Below are 25,838 nucleotides of genomic sequence, written 5' to 3'. Positions count from 1 at the left end.
ACCTCAAGATCACCAACAGGACAAACCTTAGCATCAGGTTAGGAAGGGATTCCTCATCTCAAATGTGTTGGAAATTGAAGTTCCTTGGCCCACAAGTCAAGTTAAACAAGAGATCTATGGAAGAACATTAAGAAAACACATGTTTAAGCATAGTGTTCATAACCGAACCAAAGAGGAGAGATGAACAGCCACCTAACCTGATTTTGATCCATGCAAAGTGACATATATTTGAAAAGGAAGAAGAGAGGATCCCTTTAATTGGTTTGGAAGAAATCAAGATTTGAAGTTCTATGTGTTCAAAGTTTTCTCTCTTTTCTTTCTCTCTTATTTTTGACCATTCAAGGTGGAAATGAGCAGCTTGGATTGTCTTGGGGGTGAGGAAAAATGTTTTTGATGATGATTGGCTAGTTAGGGAAGTGGTTGAAAAATATCTCAGGTGTATAATTACTAAAACTAGATGTATTAGAATACAAATAACAACACTTATAGAGATTAATATCTGAGCTGCTAGTATAGATGACACTAGTAACATGATTAACATGAGAATAGAAAATATATGAGGAGGCATTACCATTGCTAAAGTCATCAGAGAGTGCTGGTGTTAACCTGCACCAATAGATTGCAAGCCCGGTTAAACTTATCTCCTGTTTTTAACTAAAGCATATCAAATAATATTATAATATTACTTAAGTAGCTCTAATATTAATATAATAATATTATTATGTTATTATTTCTCTTCTCTCATGAATAGAGTTTGGCTCATCAAACTGAGACTAACTACGAAAACTAGAATCTGAAATTCCTAACTGAAGCGGCTCAAAATCTAGGTTCTTCGCGACTGTATCGTCGAACTTAACTCAGTAGAGGTGCTTGCTTAGTGATGACATAATGATTATGTAGATTGAGGTGCTTGGTGATGCAGTAGAGGTGCTTAGAGGTGCTTCCTTCATAGAACTTCCAAAAAACTCTATTTCGCCAAAAATTAGGTCGTTACTCCAATAATATGTATCTTTGCGTTTGCTGTCATTGTTCTAATCTTCGGGTTCGTGGGTATTCAATAAGTCATTAATGTGGTCATCAAACGACTCAACTTCATTCGCCTCCAGGTCATAATCTTCATCATCTAAAGATATATCGGCCACTTTATAGCGATGCCGAGTCTTTATGCATTATGTGGGAGTTTGAGGGTCATCACTTCGACTTGTCAATGCTAGCCGTCTATCAGTGCACGGTTCACGAAATGGTCATTAATACGGGATGCTGGAGCACTATTAGCTGACGAAAATGGAGGAGCTCTATCACGTGGTTGCTCACATGATACCTGAGCTCCTTTAGGCATTGTTCCAACTTTAAGGCAAGATGAAATCATTTAGAATGATATTGCACAAAAAGATTTAATTTTGAATTATTAAATTCATAAACTAATAATTTTTCGTGAAAAAGTTACAAAAAGGCTCAATGATATAATTAAAGGCTACATAATTTTTACATAATCTTATGTAAAAAAATGTTAAGGACGATCACTCATCATAGTATCCTTAGTTTCGGTATTAGTTCCGACATGATTTGGGGTTCCTGTATAATGTTGTGCTAGACAAATATTAGCAAAACAAAAATAAATAAAAAAAAGCATTAAAACAAATACAAAATAAGAACTACAAAGCAATACAAGGAAAAAAAAACATATACAATAGCTTAATAATTAGATCTAATGGTTATTAAGGAGTGCACATTGCCAACCACATTCTTTTTTTAGCTTTTAGCTTTGGTTCCGTTGAGTACAAATTTGGTTAATAATATATATACCTTATATTAGATCACTTCCTACATACACAAAGATGCGAATTGAGAAGAAACTAAAACATAATTAACAGTTATTGAATTTCGTTAAACTAACTCTGTAACGATTGTGAGTATATATACTGTGTGAAGTTTAATCCTAATTTTTTCGGAGGGGATTTGATATTCGATTTTATCTTTCTTGTCCCATATGCATATGTTTGTTTTTTCTAAGATTTGAAGCTAAAGTTTTTTCGTATAATATATTTATCATCTTAAGTAGTTTTTACATTAAATTATTATTAATATTATTATTATTTAATAAAAAATGAATAAAAAACTCAGATGTCTATTAATATATTCATTTCTATAACGTGTTTGTAGATGTTATAATTGTGATGTGTTTGAGTAATGCTCAGTCTAAGTAAGTGTAAATTGTTTTGGGTCTAACATGTATATAATTTTGGTGTGTGCAAAATCAGTCAATTTTTGTAGTATCTTTTATTATCTCATTGGAAAGTTATGAAACATATTCTTAAATACTTGCAAGGAACTAAGAATTTTGGTTGAGTCTTCAATAAGTCTGATGATTACAGATTGTATGGGTTTTTTGATGTCGACTAGGCTGCTAATTTTGAAGATCGAAACCTTGTAACTGGTTTTTGTACATTCTTTAGCATTGATCTAATATTTTGGTGCTGTAGCAAACAAATCACAATCTTTAGATTGTCTACAGAAGCAGAATTCAGAAGTTTGGCTATGTATGAAGCTAAGCTTGTGTAACGGCAAAATTTTGTCCAAGAACTAAAGATTAATCTCCCTATAGCACCTATAATCTTGTGCGATAATATGAATACTATAATATTGAAAGCAAATTCAATATTATATGAAAAGACAAAAAAATCTCAAATGGACATGTAGTCGAAACAAAATTAATAAAAAACAGCTCAATGTTGTACATATATTAAGAATAGATCCTGAAATTCTAACAAAACCATTGAATATAGCTTCTTTTCTAAGACTGAGATGCAAACTCATATTGGTTCCCAAACCTCTCTTGCGTTTGAGGGGGGATATAAAGGAAAAATAACTATCACTCTAGTTAGTTGTGTTATACGTGTACAATTTCTGTTATAGGTAGTTAGAGGTGTTCAAAATTTATTCTTGATCTTTCTTGAGCTTCTCTTGTTTATTCAATACCTATAAATATTGCCCTTTCTTTAGATGTGAATGACATTTACTTTACAGTTTCAATTCTGTATTTCTTTTTTCGTTTACTATCTTTTTTTCCAAAAAACTACAGATTTAGCATTCTATTTTCTCTATAACTTTTAAGATCATTTCAAGCTTAAATTTTTTGTGAAAAGTGATTTTGTGATATAATATCAAAATTTTTATGATCAAAAAGTTTAAAATTTAAAATTTGGTTCATTAGTAGATTTTCCCCTTCAGCATTAGGGAAGAAAGAGAGTTTTTTGTTTGCTCTCTCAAGAGTTTCAATCGGTCCGAGGAAGCAATGCGTATCTGTACCGATTGTGAAGGAGAATAGGATACTGGTGTCATTGACCTGCAAATGGGGATCGTCAATGATTTCATCATTTACTTGGTTAAGGATGCGAAGAGCTGGTGGAGATGGTGGTGCTATTATGGGGCCTTTACCCTTGCCTTAGGTGGCAGCCTAAGAAGAAGAACCAGCCTTTTTTCCAGGAGAGGAAGTAAGAATGAAGGTTGAGGGTTTCTGTGAGGAAATTTTTGGTACAGAGAAAATTTAGAGGATGATGAAGTTCGAGAAGTTCGAACAAAGGAGAGAATGATGAATTTAAAGTATTGCCGTAGCCGTTACTGTGGAAGGAATGCGAATAGAGGTAACTTCGTGAGGAAGATGAAGTAATGGAGAGAGAAAGCGCAAGTCTTGGGAGACGTGTCGAGTGGATCAATAGTAATGGAGAGTTTAAATGACAATTATTACTGGTTTGAAAACTAGCGTCTTTTGGATTAAGTGCTTTATTGTTCGATAATGATATCGAAGGCAACCACATTAATCCAAGGGGGCAATTTTTTGATCGAAAAATATTTTCAATAAAAGTGAGTTGAATCGAAATAAGTCAAGTGTGGTTTCTCGAAAAGACGCACGCATAAGTATGAAATTGGAGGTAATCAGCGCTGATTTGGATTTCGATTGTTTTGTTGATCAACTGAGCCAAATCAAGTAGAAGACTCGATTCGAAGAATTGAGTAAGGCCTTCGAAAGAGCTAATCGAATATTTGTGAAAGTGGGAAGTTAATGGCTTTTATTGAACGAGGAGATCATGGGGAATATCTACAATCATGCGGCGGGAACGCTTACCAAGAGAGACTGCAATTCAAATTTGAAATGTCATATTTAATTGTAATTAATTGTGAATTAATTGTCAGTTATGTAAGATTAGCCTATAAATACTAGGAAATATTAGTGAATAAGGGTTGGAACTTTTACTCAGAAAAAATACTCAAGCACACTCACATCCCAGCGAATTCCTGAGTCTGCAATCGAGTTAACTTTTCTGTAGGGTTCCTTCCATCTTCATTTCTTTTCTTTCAATTTACTTTACTTTTCTGTAAATTTGATATTTCAAGTAATTCTATTATCTCAAGTGTTTTATATTTTCTTTGTCCAAGTTATCTTTCTACACTTTAAAATTCTATGTCGAAGTCCGTTGATTCAATCAATTGCATTTTTATTGTTCTCCTTTAATTTTAATGCAAACTCTACTGTTTTTTGCACATTCATTCTTCGAAACTTTAATTATTTGTATTCCCTTTACAGATTTACAAATTTTCTTTACTTTATTTACAACACGTGTCTAATCGAAGACGCTTTGATGCGCTTTTAGAAAACGGGTACTCACACAGAGGAGTAGGTTTCGCTCCCAGATCACTAGATATCAAACCACCATCGATTTGCTAAAAATTAACAAAACAAATTAGCACGCCCAGTGGGACAGTTTTAAATCAAAGTGTATCAAATAAATATTTTTCCAGTATTTTTTAGTGTATTCAATTACGAAGTGGGAGGATCATTCACATGGCTGATGAATTATCGAATGTGAATGGTGGTTCATCCACCAATGATAGCATACCAGTGTCCATACAACAAGCCAACGTGTATTCACGTTCGGAAGGTGTAATTGGGACTGAAAGTATAGTCGTTACGACTATTCAAACTGAGAATGTTGGACGCAATATTCGTCCACGTGGCCCAGTGCCACCATATCAGCCTCCATTAACCGTTGGTTAGCCTCCTTATGGTCTCCCTCCTGGTTATACCCCGCTGGTGGGTGGTTTCGCGCCACCTGTCCGCTTTGGGAATGGAAATGGAGTTAATAATGTTCAAAACTCACAACAGCATTCCGAGTATTCTCGTGATTATACTGTGGGTTCCACTTCGAATGTTGCGAATTCGATGGCAGTATATCGACAACAAGTGGAGGAAAGTCATCATGACTTAGTCAATTTGTTGACTCAGCAAATGACTACAATTCTGAATCCCATGATGACTGATCATGAGTCAAAATTCGAGTATCTTGCTAGACAAGTCGATAGAATTGCTCGAATTGTTAATTATGATGAAGGTGAAAGGCATAATGTCAGGGGAAATAACAAAGGGATGGAAAATATTTTTCAAAATGAAAACAATATCCCAAATCAAGAAAATCCTCGCGTGGTTCCCCGGGGTCAAAATGTTGATGACTTTTTAGCCAGATTGCATGGTGGCGAACGCTATCAAGTCACTAGAATTGTAGAAGTTTTAAATCGGGTTGGATTGAACGTTGGATTTATGAACCAGCCGCATTTTGTCTCTGCTTTTTCCCAAGTGGTCCAAATGGCAGAAGTGCCAAGAGGGGTAAAAAAATCCAAAGATAGCCACAAAATTTGTTGGTGAAGTTGGAGAATCAACTACTGAACATGTTGCTCGTTATTTGGTTGAGATCAGAAATTTAGCTAATAATGAAAATTTGAAAATAAAACTTTTTCCTTCATCATTGACGAAGAATGCATTTAATTGGTTCTCGAATCTTAGACAAAATTTGATTATAACATGGAATCAGTTAGAAACTGCCTTTCACGCTCAGTTCTATTGAGGTGAAATGAACGTAGCAGTTACCGATTTAGTGGCTTTGAAACGTGAAGATAGTGAGACCATTGATGATTATTTAATACGTTTCAAAAATACTAGGAGTAGATTCTATGTGTCATTACCTGAGAATGAGATAGTGAAAATAGCAACTATGGGATTAGGATTCTATATGCGCAGGAAATTGCTTAATGTGCATATTCCCGATTTGGCACATTTGGCTGAAAAGGTTAGACAGACTGAACTCATGAAAAAAGAAAAAGAAAAATATAGAAATGAGCAGAGGTCAAAGAGTAGGTCTTTTACTCGAAAGGAAAATGTTGCTTATGTAACCATGGAGTCCTCAGAGGAGGAACTCGATTTCGAGACTGAAGTTGATTTGGCTGAACTTAAAAAAGGTCCTCCATATGTTTGTTCTTTGTTGAAGAAACTTTCTAACAATGAAAAGTCGAATGATTCAAAACTAAAAAGTGAAAAGAAATATAGTTTTGATATTTCAAAATCTGATCAGATTTTCAATGTGTTACTTAAAGATAAACAATTAGTTTTACCTGAGGGTAGAACTTTGCTTTCTGTGAAAGATTTAAAAGGAAAGCCTTATTATAAGTTTCATCAAGTAACAAGTCATTCGACTAACAGTTGTGTCTGTTTCAGGGACTTGATTCAAGAGGCAATCATGGAAGGACGATTGAAGTTTGATGATGGCAAGAAGGAAATGAAGGTTAATGTAGATCCCTTCGAAGTCAATGCTAGTTGTGTCGAACCTTGCCTAGGGGTGAACATGGTTGGCATGTCCTATGATTTTGATGTGGCTCTAGATAACTTTAAGTCACAGGTAAGATCTGTATATCCTAGGACAGGAGATGGCCTGCTGGATTTCTTAGTTCAGCAAAAGATCAAAGACCGGGATGTATCTCTATGTCCTCGGTGCAACGCTGTTTTCGATGCTGAAGCAGCGGCGATCTTTGAAAAGGAAAGGATGAATAAAGAATTGGCTCATAGGGAGGAACAAGCACAACAAAGACAGCCAATTCGACGTGTGGAGGGTTCTAGTTCAAAGATCCCTCAGCATGATGTGACTGCACCTTTAAGCCGATCCCAGGCTATAGGTGTTCAATGGATTAGGAATTGTCAGGAATTCCAAAGGCATGATCATCTGTATCGACGTAACCCTCAATGGGGGCATCGAGCACCTTCCCGAAATCAGTATGCCTTCTATCGGAGTCGAGCCAGAGGTTATCCAAGAGGTAGAGGTGGAGGAAGAAGTTTCAATCGGAATAAGAAACTTCAAATGGAGACAGGAAAAGAGGTAAGCAAGGGGGCAACGTCTTCTGTGCATTCTCGAATTGTCTTTCCTTCTGATGGAGAGACTTACCCTAAGGAAATTCCATCACCTGCGAAGATGGAAAAAGGTAAGGCAGTGGCTCAATCCTCTGGGGTCGACAAACATAAGGACGTTGATGTTGATGAGGAGTATTTTGATGAAGGAGATGATGATATGGTAGGAACGATCTCGATCATTCCAACTGAATACCTTGGAGAATGTGAAAGTAATCCAAATGAGGATTATGATTAAGAAGCTACAATGCCTTGTTAGGGAGACATTGGATCCATGGTGTAGGAGCTGTACCTTCTACTATGCATCAGAGCATGCTTCTGTGTACTAAAGAGGGTAAACCTGAAATTGTTAAAGCAGATTCAAGTCTGTATGTCGAGCAGACGCATGTTGATTTTAGGATTTATAATCGAAAATTGAAGCCTTTAAATGTTGATCGATCTCTAAATTCTTATAATTGTGAAGGGTGTTATTTGACTTCAGAAGGCCTTTCGGTAAAGTTGCGTTATCCAGACGTGGGCTTCGAACCGACTGGTTGGGACTGTCTTTCTTGAAGACTCTGAAGACTGCACCATGAGCCAGGTTGAGGAGGTTTACGATTACCTAGTAACATTACATAATTATTTAAATAATTTTCAGTTTTTAGAAAATAAAGATGATTCTTCTGATGAAGTTGAATCAGATAGGGTTAGTAAATTTGTTAATGGTGGTATGTTCGATTTGATGCTTCCAGTCGAATTTAGTTATGATTTCCCTACTTCTTGTAATGAAACCAATGATGCGAGTCGGACTGCCGATTTAATAACAGAGGCCCATTGTATAGAAAATAAAAGAAATGATGGCTTAATCAAAGATCAAATTTCCTCTATTTCTGATTATTTAATTGATTTCACTTTTGATTGCATCTATGATTTAGAACCTTTGGGATTTGAAAAATATTCAACCAAAGAGGATGATTATTATAAAGGGTTTGAATCTCAAGATCCCTTAAAAGAAATTAATCTAGGGACTATTGATGATGTTCGAAATACATATATTTGTAAAGATCTTGTTGATCCTTTTCGAACTGAGCTATTTAATCTTTTATATGAATTTAAAGATTGTTTTGCTTGGGATTATCATGAGATGTCTGGTCTCGATCGTTCGTTGGTAGAACATTGATTAGCATTGAAACCCAATGCTCGACTTGTAAAACAAACTCCAAGGCGTTTTGCTCCTGAAATCAATATTAAAATTAAAGAAGAAATAGAGTGCTTAATCAACGCGAAATTTATTCGAACTGCACGTTATGTGGAGTGGGTATCAAATATTGTCCCTGTTATGAAGAAGAATGAGAAGTTATGAGTATGCATCGATTTTCGAGATTTGAATAATGCTACTCCAAAAGATGAATATTTTATGCCTATTGCAGATATGTTAATCGATTCTGCCACAGGGAATGAAATTCTTAGTTTCATGGATGGATATTCTGAATATAACCATATTTTTATTGCTGAAGATGACGTGGCAAAAACTGCTTTTCGTTGTCCTGGAGCATTAGGTACATATGAATGGGTGGTTATGCCTTTCGGTTTGAAGAATGCTGGAGTAACATATCAACGGGCAATGAATGCCATTTTTCATGAGTTTATTAGGAAGTTTATGGAGGTATATATCGATGATGTAATGGTTAAATCGATTTCCGTAAGTCAACATATTGACCACTTGAGAAAGGCATTCCTTACTATGAGGAAGAAAGGTTTAAAAATGAATCCGTTGAAATGTGCTTTTGGAGTATCGACTGAAAATTTCTTGGGATTTGTTGTTCATAAAAAAGGAATAGCCATTAATAAAAATAAAGAAGATGCAATATTAGCATTGTCTGCACCCAAATCGAAGAAAGAAGTGCAATCGTTTTTGGGTAAAGTAAATTATCTTCGAAAATTCATCTTGAATCTTTCAGATTGAACTAGGGTGTTTGTGCCTTTAGTGAAATTAAAAAATGGTTCGAAATTCGAATGGACCACAGAGTGGGCAGTTTATTATCTTAGTCGAGTATTAACTGATATCGAAGCAAGATATTCCCCAATTGAGAAATTGTGTTTGTCTTTATATCATGCCTGTATGAAATTAAAGTGTTATATGGTGGCTAAGTCAGTAAAAGTTATAGCACAGACTGACATAATTAAGTATATGTTAAGTTTCTCTTTGTTGCGGGGACGTTTGGGGAAGTGGATGCTGGCATTGACGGAATTTAATTTACAATATGTTCCCGCCAAGGCTGTGAAAGGACAGGTCATTGCAGATTTTCTTGTAGATAATTCGAAAGATCTGAATGACCAGGGGACAAACGTAATCGAAGTAGAAAACGGTTATTCGAAATTGTATTTTGATGGATCCAAGCATAAAGATGGTGCAGGAGTTGGGATTCTCATTATCTCACCAGAGGGTATTCCATCAGAATTCTTGTTTGAACTAAAGTATCCTTGTTCAAATAGTGTGGCCAAATATGAGGCTCTAATTTTGGGTCTTGAAATTTTAATCATCAAAGGGGCTTTAGAGGTTCAAATATTAGGGGATTCACAGTTAGTCTTAAAGTAGTTATCGAAAGAATTTAAGTGTAATAATGAGACGTTACAGAAATATTTTGTAACTGCTTGGGAATTATTAACATCTTTTCGAAATATTTCCCTGGTGCATATTCCTAGAATTCATAAAGAAATTGCTAATGAGTTAGCACAAATTGCTTCGAGGTATCGGGTTGGTCCAGAGACTCTTAGAAAATTATCTGGTATCTATCAAATATTAGTACCAGCAAATGAAAGAGAGGTTTTGTGTATGGATGAATGGGAAGATTCTGATTGGAGAAAGCCTATTGCTCTTTATTTAAAAGATCCCAATGTTGCAGTTAATAGAAAGATAAAATTACGAGCCATGAATTTTGTCTTGTTGGCTGATGAACTGTATAAAAAAGGGATTGATGGGAGTTTGTTAAGAAGCTTAAATCGAGATGATCAGAATATTGCCTTGGGTGAAGTCCATAATGGAATATGTGGTGCCCATCAGGCGGGGAAAAAGATGAGATGGGTATTATATCGAAATCATGTATATTGGCCGTCCATGATAAAAGATTGTATTAATTATGCGAAGGCATGTCTGGAGTGCCAAAAACATGGTTCGATTCAACAAGTTCCAGCATCTGAATCACATTCGATAATAAAGCCATGGCCATTTAGAGGTTGGGCTCTGGATTTGATTGGATTAATCCATCCCCCTTCATCAAAACAACACAACTTTATTTTAGTGGCTATTGACTACTTCACGAAATGGGTTGAAGCAGTTCCGTCAGTAGAGGTTGGTCAAAATGAAATAATAGACTTCGTTGAGGAACATATTATCCATCGATTTGGAATTCCTCAGACGTTAAGTACTGACCAATGAACTATATTTATTGGCCAACGAATTAAAAATTTTGCATCTTCGAGAAGCATTAATATGATCACTTCAACTCCTTATTATACACAATCTAATGGACAAGTAGAAGCAGCAAATAAGATATTGATAAACTTGATTAAAAAGCATATCGGGAATATGCCTTGAATGTGGCATGAAACTTTAAGTCAAATATTATGGGCTTATCAAAATTCGCCAAGAGGTTCAACAGAAATTAATTTGAATACTTTAAGAGTAGCAAGACAGAATGATTTGCCAGTCGATGATTATTGGAATGCAATGTTCGATGAATTAAATGAATTGGACTCAGAGCAAATCCTGGCACTTGATAATGTAATTCAACAGAAAGAAAGTGTTGCGCGAAGTTATAATCGTTGAATTAAGGAAAAGTTTTTCAAAATAGGCGAGTTAGTTTTAAAAGTCATTTTATCGATGGAGAAGAAATCGAGGTTTTTGGGTAAATGGTCCCATAGTTGGGAAGGCCCTTTTCAGGTAATAGGGGCATATTCTAGAAATATCTATCATATCAAAGATATCGAGTCAAGGAAAGTGATTAACTCGATTAATGAAAAATACTTGAAACTTTTCTATTGTTGGCAAACATAAAAGTTCAATATATATAAAGTTCAAAAAAGACAAGGGATAATACAAAATAGAATTAAAAAGGGAAGTCAGGGTGCTACTAGACTTGCCAAATCGGAGCACAGTTTTGCTCTATTGTTTTCCAGAATTGAAAGCTCTTCTATTTGTTTGAACTTGTCGGCTTGAATCTTCTCAAGTTGTTTTTCATATTCTCCCTGCTTGGTATCGATTGAGACAAGTTCCTGAATAAGGAGATGATGTTCTTGTTGGGCTGCGGCCAGAGGTTTGGCTAAAGTAGCTCGATTTCGGCGTATAGTGGCAAGTTGTTCTTGGATTTGAATTAATTATGCTTCGAGCCTTGCTTCTTCTTGATCATGGAAAGCCTGAACAGAAATAGCATGGGAGATTCTCCAATCAAATTCTTCACGAGAGGTTTGGATTGGTTGAGCAATTGCGAAGCAATCTTCTATATTGGATCTGACCGTAGCTTTTTTATTTTCAGTTTCTTGAAGTTGGAACTGAGATGCAACGCTTTCGTTGAGAAGTTGTTTGAATTCTTTAATTGAAGCAGAATATGGTATGTTAGTTGGGAGTTCAAAAGAAGAATTTAAAAGATCAGCCAGGAGTTTGTTAAGGATTGGATCATTAACCCAGGTAGTAAGAGGATGATCTAAGAGCTTGATGAGTGATCAAAGTTGTTCCCGAGTATCAGGATCTAATTTGATTGAAGGCCTTGATGAAGCAGGTCTTGAGATTTCTGGTTCAGGTCCAGGTATTCAAAACAGAGATCAAGTCGTCCAAGGTAGCACTGGTTGGAGTGGTAGGAGCATTTGATGTTTTGGGTCTTGGATCTGGAGGGGTCTGAGGATTAGCTAGAAGGGAAGGTTTAGGTTGTAGCTCTGGAGGGGTTTTCGAAACCTTAGATCGAGAGGAAGTTGAATTGGTGGTGTCAGCAGCTTTAGAAGCAGAATCAGAGTCTGCGACTACTATGTTTTCTATGGAAGATACGGTTTGATTATTTGGTGAAATTGATTCAAGTCTATGGGTTTCTTCTGGAGAGTGCTGCAAAGGATTTGCTATCAGATCAATCACTTGTGTTATGTGAGGAAGAGGTAGATGAGTAGCAGGAATTAATTGCAGGGACCCTGTGAACTGAATTGAATCATGTGATGTGGAGTGCACAAAGGAGTAGGTTTCGCTCCCAGATCACTAGATATCGAACCACCATCGATTTGCTAAAAATCGACAAGATATATAGTAAAATCTGTTACTTATTATTTATGATAAAAGTTCTTGAAAAAAACTGTTTGTATAGTTATTATTGCCTGACATATAGCTATGAATTTCGCTTTCAACCTTATCCTAATTAAATTATAGAATAAATTACCATTTATATATATGAAAGATATAAACGCTGACAAATGTATTCATATAAGAATAAAACGATAATTGTACTCACAGAAGATAGCTTCTGTGTGCCAAGAATACTCTAACGGACCAATTGTGTAACCAACGTCTTGGTACTCTTGGCACACAAAAACTATCTTCCATGATTATAATTATCGTTTTATTCTTATATGGATACATTTGTCAGCATCTGTATCTTTTATCGGTACAAATAGTAATTTATTCTTAAATTATACTATTAAAACACCTTTCAGCATTGGGGCCATATGTTGTCATCCATTTAGCATCTAGCTTACTAGGATTCAATTTTGTAGAATGACGAGAACACTCCACTTCAATATGTTAGACAAAAGAACAATTATTATATTATTATGAGTTCAATTATGGAGCTAATTTTTTTAGTTAATATTAGTTATTTTTTATTCTAAATTTTAAGTTTTACTTTTAGATTTTAAATCTTAAATCTTAACATTAAATTCTACATCCTTCAAAGAATAAAAATTTAAAAATAATTTTACAATAAAAAATTAGCTAATATTAATTAATTAAGAATTAATTCTCTATACTTAATTTATTATTATTATGTAGCATTATTTCTTCCTCCATGTACTGTTTGAAGTCTCCCTTGACTCAAGTTTGTACCGACCATTGCATCTAGCTATTTTATTTATTTGGAAAATGACCAAACCTCAATTTTAAAGATATGTGTGACATCAATTGATGATTTCTCAAAAATCTGTGATATCATATTAGTATTTGAAAGAGTACAAATAAATATCATTAGTTTAGTACAAATTGATATCACATTCTATTTTTAGCTTTTAGCTTTGGTTCCGTTGAGTAAAATTTTCGTGAATTCTAAACCACTATCTAACTTATACATGCAAATCTTTAAAAAGATTTTTTATCTAATATATTTATGCCTTCGACTTCTGTGTTTATTATGTTTTGTTCTTCTATTGTTATTTACTTTAATGAGTTTTCATGTTGCTGTTTTCTCTTTATTGATGCAATTATTGGGTGGTGTTAGAATTTTCATTTTCACATGACCCATTATCATGTTCACAATTTTTCTACTTGTGATCAGATTTTTATTCATTTCAAAACCTTCCTTAGCTTATTTTAACTCTCTCATACTTGGTTTCGTTGAGTGGTTTTGATTGGAAAGTGTTCTGAATTCACACTGCTAAATCGCCTATATAACAATATGACAAAATCAAAATAATCAATGCATATAGAAGGGAAAAAAATCTCTTCTGCAGCATAATTAAGTCCAGGATTAGTGCATACCAAATTTTACAAGGTTGCGAGTGGAGATCCTACGTCGGAGAAGTATGCTCCAAGATCTGTATGCAAGTCATCAAGGATGTCCCTGGAGTTTCAATCAGATATATTGTGTCGGGAAAATGATTGTATGCATGGAAACAGAGAAGAAAATAGAGAAAGGAGAAAACAGAGGAGGAACGGAATTCACGAGAGAGGTAGAGCACGACGATGGAACCAGAGTTACAACTCGTAGAGGCTGAGACACGGCGATGGAACTAAAATGGCATCACTGATGGCGTACGACAATTCAAACGACGCGTCAAGACAGGGGAAGAGGTATCCTTACTGACGTGAGGTTGATGGAGAGGAGCAGAAGGAGGTTTGGGTTGGCTTACAGTTCGACTAGAGTGAGATGCTCACCTTAGAAGATTGACATTTGGCTTTTCTTAGGGTTTGAAAGGGAGAAGACTGAGAAAAGATTGAGATTTGGCAAGGGAAAAGAGGCGCTCATCCTAAAAAAAGGAAGCGTTGAATCTTGACCTACACTGTTTAGATTTAGGATAGGTTTGAATTTGGGAGGTGCGCTCGTTTTGGGGGATTTGATGAAAACAGAAACTGCTAAGATTTGGGAGGAGATCAAATTTGACCATCTGAGTTCATTTTTACCGTTTGAAAGCACCTATTATCCTGTACAAGTGTAATTATCCGTGCAATACACGTGATAAAATTGAAATTATAATTTTAAACTGTTGTGTTAAAATTAATTTCAATTATAATAATTTAACTAATAAAAAAATAACTTGTATGTATTGTTTTTCTTTTCTTAATATAGTGTTAATTTTTTTTTTACCAAAAATATGAAAATTCGAACCCGCAACCTCTTAGATGAGTATGAAAAGTTTATGCCATTTGAGTTATTACTCATTGGTTTAATATAGTGTTAATTGTATTAACTATAAAATAGTTATTTAATCTACTTTTTTTAATAAATCAGACATATATACTCAATATGACCATAAATAATCTAGTAAAATCCACCAACAAAATTTTATATGTTGGTTTACTGTGAAGTAAGAACATATCAAAATCAACTCAAAATGAAGAATAAATTAATAGAGAATACTAATGCAGAAAGTTCTGTAATAAACAACAAATAATTTAAACCTACTGAATAACAATTTCATGCTATTCCTTGATACTTGCAAAATATATACTTAAAACAACACTGTATCAATGTTAGTATATAAAATTATATGATTAACGTAATTATAAAATTATTTATTAGGAGAATAAAATAATACGAATTTTTATGATAATTTTAATATTCTCAAACTATTAATGTACAATAAGAATTCATCAATTAGCGCCTAGAATTTCTAAATTTTTTTAATTGAGAGTAATAAATTTTAATAAATAAATAAATTTAGTAAGACATTTTGTTATTACCTTTTCATTATAGGCTCTCAAAAACTTCTCTATATACCACATTCATCGTGCAGTTATCTTCCAAGTGCCCATGATCTTGCAACAGCACTCACATACCATCTTTACTCGTTACCCTTGATAACGCAACATACAATTGACTATGGGTGAAAACTGGCCTTAGAAGGTAAATTCCAACTTTGGATAGAGTTTGTCTCTCGGACTTATTTATTGTCATTGCAAATGACATGATAATTGGGAATTGTCTTCTTTAAAACCTGACCGGTAATGTTTCATTATTTGGAATTATATTCAGTCTTGGGATAAGAACAATACTCCCAACTTTGTTACCAGTTAAAATCTTGCATTCTATCACATGATTTTCCATTTTTCTAACTTGCATCCTCGTTCCATTGCACAAACCATTAGTCTGGTCTATATTCCGCAGCAACATAACAGGAGCGCCAACCTTCAGAACCAACTTGTGTGGTGGTAGACCTAAACAATTTATTCCATTTAGAATCTCCGGCGAGAAAGCATCTAACTCAAATTCCATATTTCCCTCCTCAACACACACAGAGTCTGAAGTTAAGTAGACTCTTTCTTGTCCAGGTAACCCTGCAGTTATCTTGTTGTTGACATCAGTGACACAATCCAGAGTTGGTGCAAGAATTGCTCTATCCTTGAAATAATTTTTAACGGATAAATTGGATAACATATCTGGATACACGAAATCAATGAGGTCATCCAAAGCTATCTCAGAGTTCTTAACCAAAATGTCAAATGGTATATGAACGATTGATTCATTATCTATTGTATCACCAGCCAAACCATCACCAATTTTGAGTAGCCATTCTGCAAAATCTCTGAGTTCTTGTATGTTGTTGTTTTCACTTAGTGACAATCTCATATTTTTTGTAAGTTTCAAAACCTTACAGTTATGCCATAAATATGAAGAATTAATAGAAGACTGAATTATATCTTGCCTTGAGCCTCTGGGAATCACAGGTAAAATTTGTCTAAAATCTCCTCCAAGAACAACAACTTTACCTCCAAATGGCAAATGAGCATTATACGAATCTGAGCAACTTAAGATGTCTCTGAGGCCCTTAAGATGTCTCTGAGGCATTTGTCTAAAGTTTCGTAACAATACTTACTTATCATTGGAGCTTCATCCCATATGATTAATTTGGACTTGGATATTAACCTTGCAAGAGGACTTCCCTGTTTAATGCTACATAAAGAATCTTCATTTATTGTCAAATGAATTTTAAACCTTGAATGTGCAGTTCTTCCATTAGGCAACAGAAGTGCAGCAATCCCACTCGAAGCAACATTTAAAACTATACCTCTTTTAGACCTAATCGAGCATGATATAGTTAACCATAAGAATATTTTTCCACAACCACCTTGACCGTATAAGAAGAAAAGTCCACCCATATTACCGCTAACAGCACTAATTATTTGATCGTATGCAAATTTCTACTCATCAGTTAGCCTTTCTAAATACCCACCTAGTTCATTCGCAAGAGCATTAACGTCAAAATTCAACTCTTCCATTATAATTCTGTCTTCTAAGCTGGACACCAAATTTTCTGAAGGATATGGCATTCCACAATATTCTTTCAATGACTTGTCATTTGATTGGAGCAAATCTTCAATTTTTGCAAGTGCAATATCTTTTATTTGAACTTCTGACATGATCAAATCTGTATTTTTTCAATTTAAAATAACACAATTATTTGAAAAATTATTAAATTAGTCTCTGGCAAAAAATGTTTGAAATGCATTGTTGAATGATAAATAACACTCCTTGTTTTTGGTTTAAAAAATGCTTCATTAGTAACATGTCCCTTTAAAAAATATTATTGTGATTAACATGGATATCAAAATCATTATAACATACAAAAAAAAAGGCACAAACAACCGATACAAATGCAAGTATTGGAAGTATGTGGATTTAGTTACGATTTCTTAGATGAAATAGATATGATTTACAACAATGAATCAAAATTTGTATTAAGAGGAGGGAGTAAAGAGAAATAGAAGAAGTTAAAGTGAACACCAATAAACAATTTGCCATATGTATGATAATGTTACTCCCAAAAAAGGCATTTTGTTAAAGAAAATCACTCTTAAACTTTCTTATCCAATATTTTTGTTATAATTATATGCTAATTTGAATTCTAACATGGAAAAAATTATAATAGACTATATTTACCTTCCATTTGCAGTAATTTTCTTTGTTCATATAGTACGTTATCAGAGAGAAAGTTTCAAGTCTTTTGTCAAACAAAATCTGGTCTACTCATGTTATTTAATGTTAATAAAACAACAAAAAGTCTCCTTAAAAAAGTTGCAGAGTGCCATGTTCCTGCTTCAGAGATTGCATTAATGAATTCTCTGTCATCCTGCAATAATCCTAGAGCATAGCATGCATCTTTGAAGGAGTCATAAACGACACCATCAACTGTTCTTAGATCGCTGAAACTCGTGCATCCCTTTTAAATGTTCAAAAGTAGCCTTAGATAGTAATCTTCCTTATTCATTGGTGGTATATGAGATATCCTTCCTATGGCATATCCTTGCTTTCTCTGAGTCCACATATGATGCTCTCCATTCCAAACAAATTTTGTTGAAAACTCAAAATAAGTCAGATTTCTTGCATTATTATGGACTTCATTTGCTTTGAACCATCCAATCAACATAGATTTCTTGAAAAAAGAAGTCTCAACAACCGACTGAATTGTATCGGTATCTTTGTAAACAATTGGCATATCATCAGGAAGATGGAATGGCAATCTTATTACTGCTGGTTCCTTCATTTGAATAGGATAACCAAACAATCTCCATGCAGCTTTACATGCTGATATATATCTACAATCATAATAATTACGTATTTCATCTACCTGAGATCTATTGTTTTGATAAAATACAGCTGTCACCCTGTCATTACCCTTGTGAAGATACTTGAACAGATATTTGATTGCTGAAGTTTGGCAAGTATACTCAACATTGATGTGACATCCAAATTTTAAAAGAAGACCGGCATTGTATGGAACTATGAAGGAGTTGTCAACCTCAACATTTTTCTTTGATACAGTTCGCCCATCATCTCTTCTTTGATATCTTAGAAAGCCTGCTTCGTCAATAATTGTCCTATCTCTGAATGCTTTGGGAAAAAACTTTGAGCATTTACCATTGATCATGCATTGGCTCTTACTATTTAAATGACCGCATGGACCATGAATCATATATTTCTCAACAGCAGCATACAATTTTGGATTTTTCCCCCTATTTGGAATCTCTATCTTAATAACCTTGTCTATGTCATGGTTCTGAAAACCGGACCGGACCGGCCGGTTCAACCGGAAAAACCAGGAACCGGTCACCTAACCGGTCCGGGTAACACTAATAACCGCCTGGCAAAAAACCGGCCAAAAACCGGTCGAACCGGCGGTTAACCGGCGAACCGGAAGAACCGTCCGGTTTTTTTGCGGTTCAATGGTTTGCGAATTCATAAGCCAAACGACGTCGTTTTGGCATTTTTTTAAAAAAAAAAAAAAAGAAAAACGCTCGCGACTAACCCTAATCTGATACCCCCCCTTTCTTTCCCCTTTCTTCCCCAGTTCCCTTTCCCCACAGTGTCCATAGCCACCCACAGCCACAGCCTCTCACCCTCTTCAGCCTCTTCATCACCGTCTCACCCTCTTCAGCCACTCAGTTTCTCTCACCCTCTCACCCTCCGACAGGCCACAGCCACTCATCGCCGTCGCACCTCTCTTCCATCGCCGTCGCAGAGCTCCGGTCCTCCATCGTAGTCCCCCAGCTCGCCACCTCCACCGTCGCACCTCTCCTCCATCGCCGTCGCCCAGCTTCCCACCTCCACCGTCGTCGCCCAGCTCTCCACCTCCACTGTCGTCGCCGAGCTCTCCTCCATCACCGTCGCCCAGCTCCCCACCTCCACCGTCATCGCCCAACTCTCCACCTCGCCCAGCTCGCCGGTAATACTCTTCCTTCCACCTCCGTTCATGGTTCTGTTCTTGTTCCTGTTCTTCTCTATCACAGAAAACATGTTGCTCTCTGTTCATGTTCGTTGGTGTATTCTGTTTATTCATGGTATTTGGTTGATCATGTTCTGATTCTGATTCTGATTCTGTTCATGTTCCTGTGAATTCTGTTTACTCTGTTCATGTTTTGATTCTGTTCATGGTTTATTTCTGTATGCACAAAGTGGTGTACTCTGTTTATTCATGGTATTTGGTTGATCACCACCTTGGTGATTTGCTTATGTAGTAGGTGCTAGCCTGCTAGGTGGGTTTGAAAGAGTTTGTACTTGAAATTAGATCAGTGGTTTGGTTAATAGTGGAGGACATGGTCCTGGAATTAGAACTTACACTAATGCTGATTTCTTTCAAGGGCTTGATGAATCACAAGAAAGCCAGGAAATAAGAGACTCAGAAGCCATACTGCAGATGTTGAGGAAAACTATTTAGTTACCTCAGAGTGCTGAATTGCATTGGCACTAAAACAGGTACGAATGTCTAACTTTCTAATTGTAAAGAGTAAAACTTATCTCAGCTAATGCACATGCACCTGGTGCTTTGTTAACCATTACTGTCTAAATATTAATCAATGGCAGAAGGGAGCTTTATCAAACATAAATTGTGTCATAATTGTGCTTATAACTCAAATAAATCTACGTACGGTAATAAATCTACACTCGCCGATGATTCATAATCCAAGTACTCTAGATTGGTAAGCCTAATCATATCCTTATGTTATTTGATCCTGTTAATGTATTAAGAGGTTAATCATATTGTCTCATCAGGTGGTTTTCCTTGTCTTTGATCCTGTTAATGATAATTATGATTTTTGATGAGTTGAACCTTTGATTAGTTGAAAATTTGCTAGTAATTGTATCTTTTGAATGTAGAACACTATGGGTTTGTCATTATGTACGTTTTATTTTTTGTTTAGTTATAAACTTTGATGTTTGAAGTTGTTTGTGAACCTCTAATCTTAAGTAATGGATAATTTATTATGTAAAATATTAAATTTTATTAAGTTATAAATTATTGAATTTTATTAAGTTTAATAATTTTATTTAATATTTAATTAAACCGGTTGAACCCCGGTTCAACTTCGGTCGAACCAGTGAACCATTGAACCAGTGACCTCACCGGTTTATTGACCGGTCCGGTTCTCGCAACCTTGGTCTATGTCATCAACAGTTCGTGGTTTTGATTCCGGATGCATGAACAAAAGAAGATGGGTGTGTGGTAGACCTCTCTTCTGAAACTCTATGGTTAGACAGTCTGCAAATTTAAAGATATGATATTACTAATAACTTGGACAAAGTAAATAAATATTTATTCGAAAATCTAAAGCATATAAGATCAAGTGCATTGCAAACAAATCAGATGGTGTGATTTAAAAAATAATTGATTCTAAACTAAACTATATAAACCCAAGCGTGTAGTGCGAATAAGCATGATAAAGTAAATAGGAAAAAATTATACTAAAATAAAATCATATAAAACTATATAAGTGTACCATACAATGAGCTTGAGTTCATACAAACAATATAGATGCACTGTAATACACTCAAGATAGTACACTATCGAATGATCATACCATGTATGTGCTATATATATAATTGTTTCTTAATAACGATAGTGTACTATACAATGAGTGTACTATAGATAATATAGATAGAGTAAATAAAAATTCGTAGGAAGATTAGTTATACTTACATCCAATAATCTTTCTAAAGAATGTTCCTTTCTTCAATTCCTTAATTAATTTATCAACCTTCAACTTGAATATTCTACATAAGATGTCTGGTCTATCCTCTGCATGGAGTCCTTGGGATGTTACCTCTCTTTTTATCTCATTCCATTATGGATTACATGTCATAGTGAGTAACTTGGATATCCATCATATTTACATATTACAAAAGCATCCTTGCAATTGTTGAACATGTACCTTGGACCACCGGTAAAGCTCTTTGGGAGAATAATTCTTTGTCGAGTGTTAATGGCATTAGTTTCACCACGAACCATACACTCATGCAATTGCTTAAACTTGCCTACCCTCAAGTTTGGTTGTTTCAATCGTAAATATAAAAGCCGTTCTAACTCAACCATAGTGTAGGTATCTACTATAAATTGTTGCAGTAATCTTCTTGACCACAAAAGGATCTGAGACTCATTAGTCCTTCTTTAAAGTCTGTATGTGAAGAAGTCTCTCATGCTTATTGTTAGTCTTTTCTTAGTTTTTCTGACATTTGGTCGAGAAACAGTAGCTATATGTAATCTGTAACCATCCTCACCGTATGGAAACAACAAAGGATATTGAAGAGCAAGGTACATTGGATGTACTACTTCTATCCTCTGTAAGATTCTTGATTTTGTCTCAATTATTATATCCCCATTAACTCCGCTCTCATCAATATCTCCAACTATCAGTGCAGCAACTTCAGATGCTGTTGGCAAATTATATGTCCTTGTATCAGTATTTCTTCTGGTTATTAACCGTAACTTAACATCAGCAAAGCCATCAACTTGGTATATATCCCGTGCTGAACGAAATGCCTTTACTAAGACATTATTTTCATCCATCATGACTTTCAAGGACGAAACAATTTCAGTTTCCATCAATTATGCACTGATGTTTGACCTGTTAATATATAAACAATATATGAGAACTTCAATTCATTTGTTAACCATCGAGAAGATCGCATGAGAATTTAACTCCTCATAATATATTACTATAATTAGCGTCTTAGATAAAGTTAGGAAATAAAAGATTTACACGCGTGAGTCGAACAATTACCTAAATGTAATGGCCACTTTTTCCTGCTTTTGACCATGATATAAGTTCTCCTTTTTTTGTTAAGAGTTCAATAACATCTAATTAAAAAAAATGAATTAAAAGCATGAAATTAAAGACAAATAATAATAACAATAATAATAATAATAATCAATATTGTTTAAGTAATTTGGTTTTAATATTAGTATTTGATTAAATTAGTATTAGAAAATTTTAAATTATTGTCTCAAATTATATATTATGAGTATTTTTCCTGAATGTGCTATTTTTAAATATTTTAATAAAATGAAGTACTGTAAGATATATTTAAGTTTATTTTTATCCTTTATTTCTTTAGTTGTATTTTCATTAAATTCAAAATAATAAATATGGAGGTGACATACACACGTATATTAATACAGAAAGAATATATATTCAAATCACAAATTTATCCTTTATCTTCATTAAATATTTAGATTAATTCAGTTAAATGATAATACATTAATTGATAATTAGTTTAATAATATACTAAATAAAAAATATCATTAACTGATAATTAGTTTAATAATATATTAAATATTAATTTGATATAACTATAATGAGAATATTTTCTCAAAATAATATAATCATACATTATTTATGAACTAATTATAATGCAATTAAAGATATTATTATGACATAATATTTACTTTATTTCTATTACACTTTGTATATATCATCAAAAGATACATGTTTCATTATTTTTTTTAGATAAAATCTGTTTTTTCAACAAAAAAATTGTGTTTAGGTCAACGATTTACTATATGTTTAGGTAGAATTTTTTTTCGAATTTAACGAAAAAACAACTAAAGAAATATAAGATAAAAATAAACTTAAATATATCTTACAGTACTTTATTTTATTAAAATATTTAAAAATAGCACGTTCACGAAAAATATCCATAATATATAATTTGAGACAATAATTTAAAATTTTTTAATAATAATTTAATCAAATACTAATATTAAAACCAAATATTAATTATAGAGACTTACTATAATTATATCAATTTTAATTATGACTGTAAATAAATAAAATAGGAAACAATCAAAACTATTTTTTTTTCTTTTTATAGTCAAAATTTACTATAAATGTAAAATATAAAATCACTAATGATTAAAAATTTGATTTAGAAATAAAACTCCATAATCTAAATTTAATTAGTTAACTAATTAATTTTATGTCCATATAATATTATTATTATTATATATTTATTAGAATTATATCAATTATATCAATTATATGAAGTCGAAATTATTATTATTATTATTATTATTATTATTATTATTATTATTATTGCATAATAGGTTATTAGTCACATGAATTATTATTATGAAGTCACGTTAATTATGCTTGAAATTGATATAATTGCTATAATTGTCATATACTCTCAATCACATTGATTATATCAATTTAACTATATTAATTATATTCAAATTATTAGTCAATTATTTTAATAAAAATTGTTGCTATAATTAGGTTATTCTTATATTATTATCTTGTATCAGTTGTTATAATTAATTCAATAAAGATATTTATTCGATATATATGTTATTTATATTAATTATATGTCAATATTTATAAGAATGAGTTAAAAAAAGTAATATATAAATATATATAATATAATTTTTATATAAAAAATAAAAATAAATGGACATAAACTGTATTATAAAAAAAATAAAGCCTATATATAGGAATAACGAAAAACTCAAGTAATTATTTATTAGTTTTTTTGGTTTTTATTACGCTTAATAAAAATTGAGTGATCTAAAAAATAAATATGAAAGTGACATGCACACGTATATTAATACATAAAGAATATATATTCAAAACACAAATTTATCCTTTATCTTCATTAAATATTTAGATTAATTCAGTTAAATGATAATACATTAATTGATAATTAGTTTAATAATACATTAAATAAAAATATCATTAATTGATAATTAGTTTAATAATATATTAAATATTAATTTGATATAACTATAATAAGATATTTTTCCAAAATAATATAATCATACATTATTTATGAGCTAATTACAATGCAATTAAAGATATTATTATGACATAATATTTATTTTATTTCTATTACACTTTGTATATCATCAAAAGATGTATGTTTCATTATTTTTTCTAGATAAAATCTGTTTTTTTTTTTGGACAAAGAAATTGTGTTTAGGTCAACGATTTACTATATGTTTCGGTAGAGATTTTTTTCGAATTTAATGAAAATACAACTAAAGAAATAAAGGATAAAATAAACTTAAATATATCTTACAGTACTTCATTTTATTAAAATATTTAAAAATAGCACATTCACGAAAAATACTCATAATATATAATTTGAGACAATAATTTAAAATTTTCTAATACTAATTTAATCAAATACTAATATTAAAACCAAATTATTTAAACAATATTGAACTTGCCCCATAAAGTTCCGTGGAAACAATTTCTCAATCAAAAATCGAGCTCCTCCCAAGAAAGCTAAATTTAACCACATTCTATTAGGTTGGTCATAATAGGTGAGTAGATCCAACCATCCTTCGGAGATTATTCCCCCTTCTTTGAACGCTTACATCCATGTAGTTGGAACCCGAATCAGTGAAGACAACTCGATGAGGTATTTCATGGATGTGATGCATTGTAAACGATTGTGACAAAAGACAATTGAACTGGAATATTAGGCGATAAGAATAACTTAGAGCAACAACAATTAATAAATTATCAAAAGAATAATATAATAGAATGAGTATATGAAAAATATTATAAAAAAAATTATAAATTGTACCTTAAAAGGATCAACTTCAATAAAAAACGAAAAATACATTCTTACTCTATGAAGTAGTTAAAAAAATATAAAATTATGAATTGACTCTCAAATTTAGATTCATGTACTACAGAAAAACACTATATATAGACTTTAGTAAAACAAAAATAAATATGTAAATTATTTATTATTAAGGTAATTTTTTATTATATACAGTAATTTTGCATCATATATTAATTTTGTTAAAATTATATAATTTTATCATATCATAATTAGAATCATTATCTTCTATCGTGATTAGAGAAATCTTGGACAATAAATAAGAATATTATACCTAATATACACAGATTGAAATAGAAAGGGGGTAAAGATATATTATCATGGACGATATAATAACTAAAAATGTTTGAAATAAATACCATAAGAAGATAGAATTATAACGGGTTAAAGTAATAAAAAATAACTTGTAGAATTATTATATGTTAATGCTAAAAATAGTTTTACGTAACTCTATTATAATTTTTACGATTACCAGTGATAAATTATTATAATTTTAAGATGTTACTTTACCCACGTGATAATTTCAATTTTATTATTACAATTTTTTATTATTATTATTATTATTATTATTATTATTATTATTATTATTATTGAATAATGAATAAGAATTAAAATTATATCAATATTTTTATAATTAATATAATTAAAATAACTAAAAATATTTAAAATCAATGTGCATTATTAATATTATAAGATTTGATCATTTTATGATTAGAATCAAATATTCTTATCATGATTACCACAACCGGTGCCATTATTATTATTATTATTATTATTATTATTATTAAAAGTATTTTTAATTGATAATTGAAAAATAG

At 32.6% G+C, this 25,838-nt stretch overlaps 1 protein-coding gene and 2 long non-coding RNA genes across 4 annotated transcripts; 1 reads left to right on the top strand and 2 right to left on the bottom strand.

Moving 5' to 3' along the window:
• Positions 1 to 1,380: 1,380 nt before the first annotated feature.
• Positions 1,381 to 14,548, bottom strand: LOC140177973 (uncharacterized). Its single transcript, XR_011869801.1, has 3 exons — positions 14,125 to 14,548; positions 13,941 to 14,022; positions 1,381 to 1,575 (listed from the first exon to the last, which is right to left on the bottom strand). It is a non-coding gene; the product is annotated as an uncharacterized lncRNA (long non-coding RNA).
• A 3,294-nt stretch (positions 14,549 to 17,842) lies between these two features.
• On the bottom strand, positions 17,843 to 18,547 carry LOC140177645 (uncharacterized). Its single transcript, XM_072210788.1, has one exon. The coding sequence runs from the start codon at positions 18,545 to 18,547 to the stop codon at positions 17,843 to 17,845; it is 705 nt and encodes a 234-aa protein (XP_072066889.1).
• Positions 18,548 to 18,933: 386 nt separating this feature from the next.
• Positions 18,934 to 20,389, top strand: LOC114925069 (uncharacterized). Of its 2 annotated transcripts, XR_011869800.1 has the most exons (3): positions 18,934 to 19,342; positions 19,758 to 19,872; positions 19,981 to 20,389. It is a non-coding gene; the product is annotated as an uncharacterized lncRNA (long non-coding RNA). The 2 variants fall into 2 exon arrangements; XR_003813099.2 differs by having other exon boundaries at positions 18,952 to 19,342; positions 19,758 to 20,003.
• Positions 20,390 to 25,838: the final 5,449 nt, after the last annotated feature.

This window comes from Arachis hypogaea, chromosome 13 (assembly GCF_003086295.3).
Source record: "Arachis hypogaea cultivar Tifrunner chromosome 13, arahy.Tifrunner.gnm2.J5K5, whole genome shotgun sequence".
Lineage (NCBI taxonomy): Eukaryota > Viridiplantae > Streptophyta > Magnoliopsida > Fabales > Fabaceae > Arachis > Arachis hypogaea.
The sequence above is the reverse complement of the archived record's forward strand: the minus strand, read 5'-3'. Positions and strand labels throughout refer to the sequence as shown.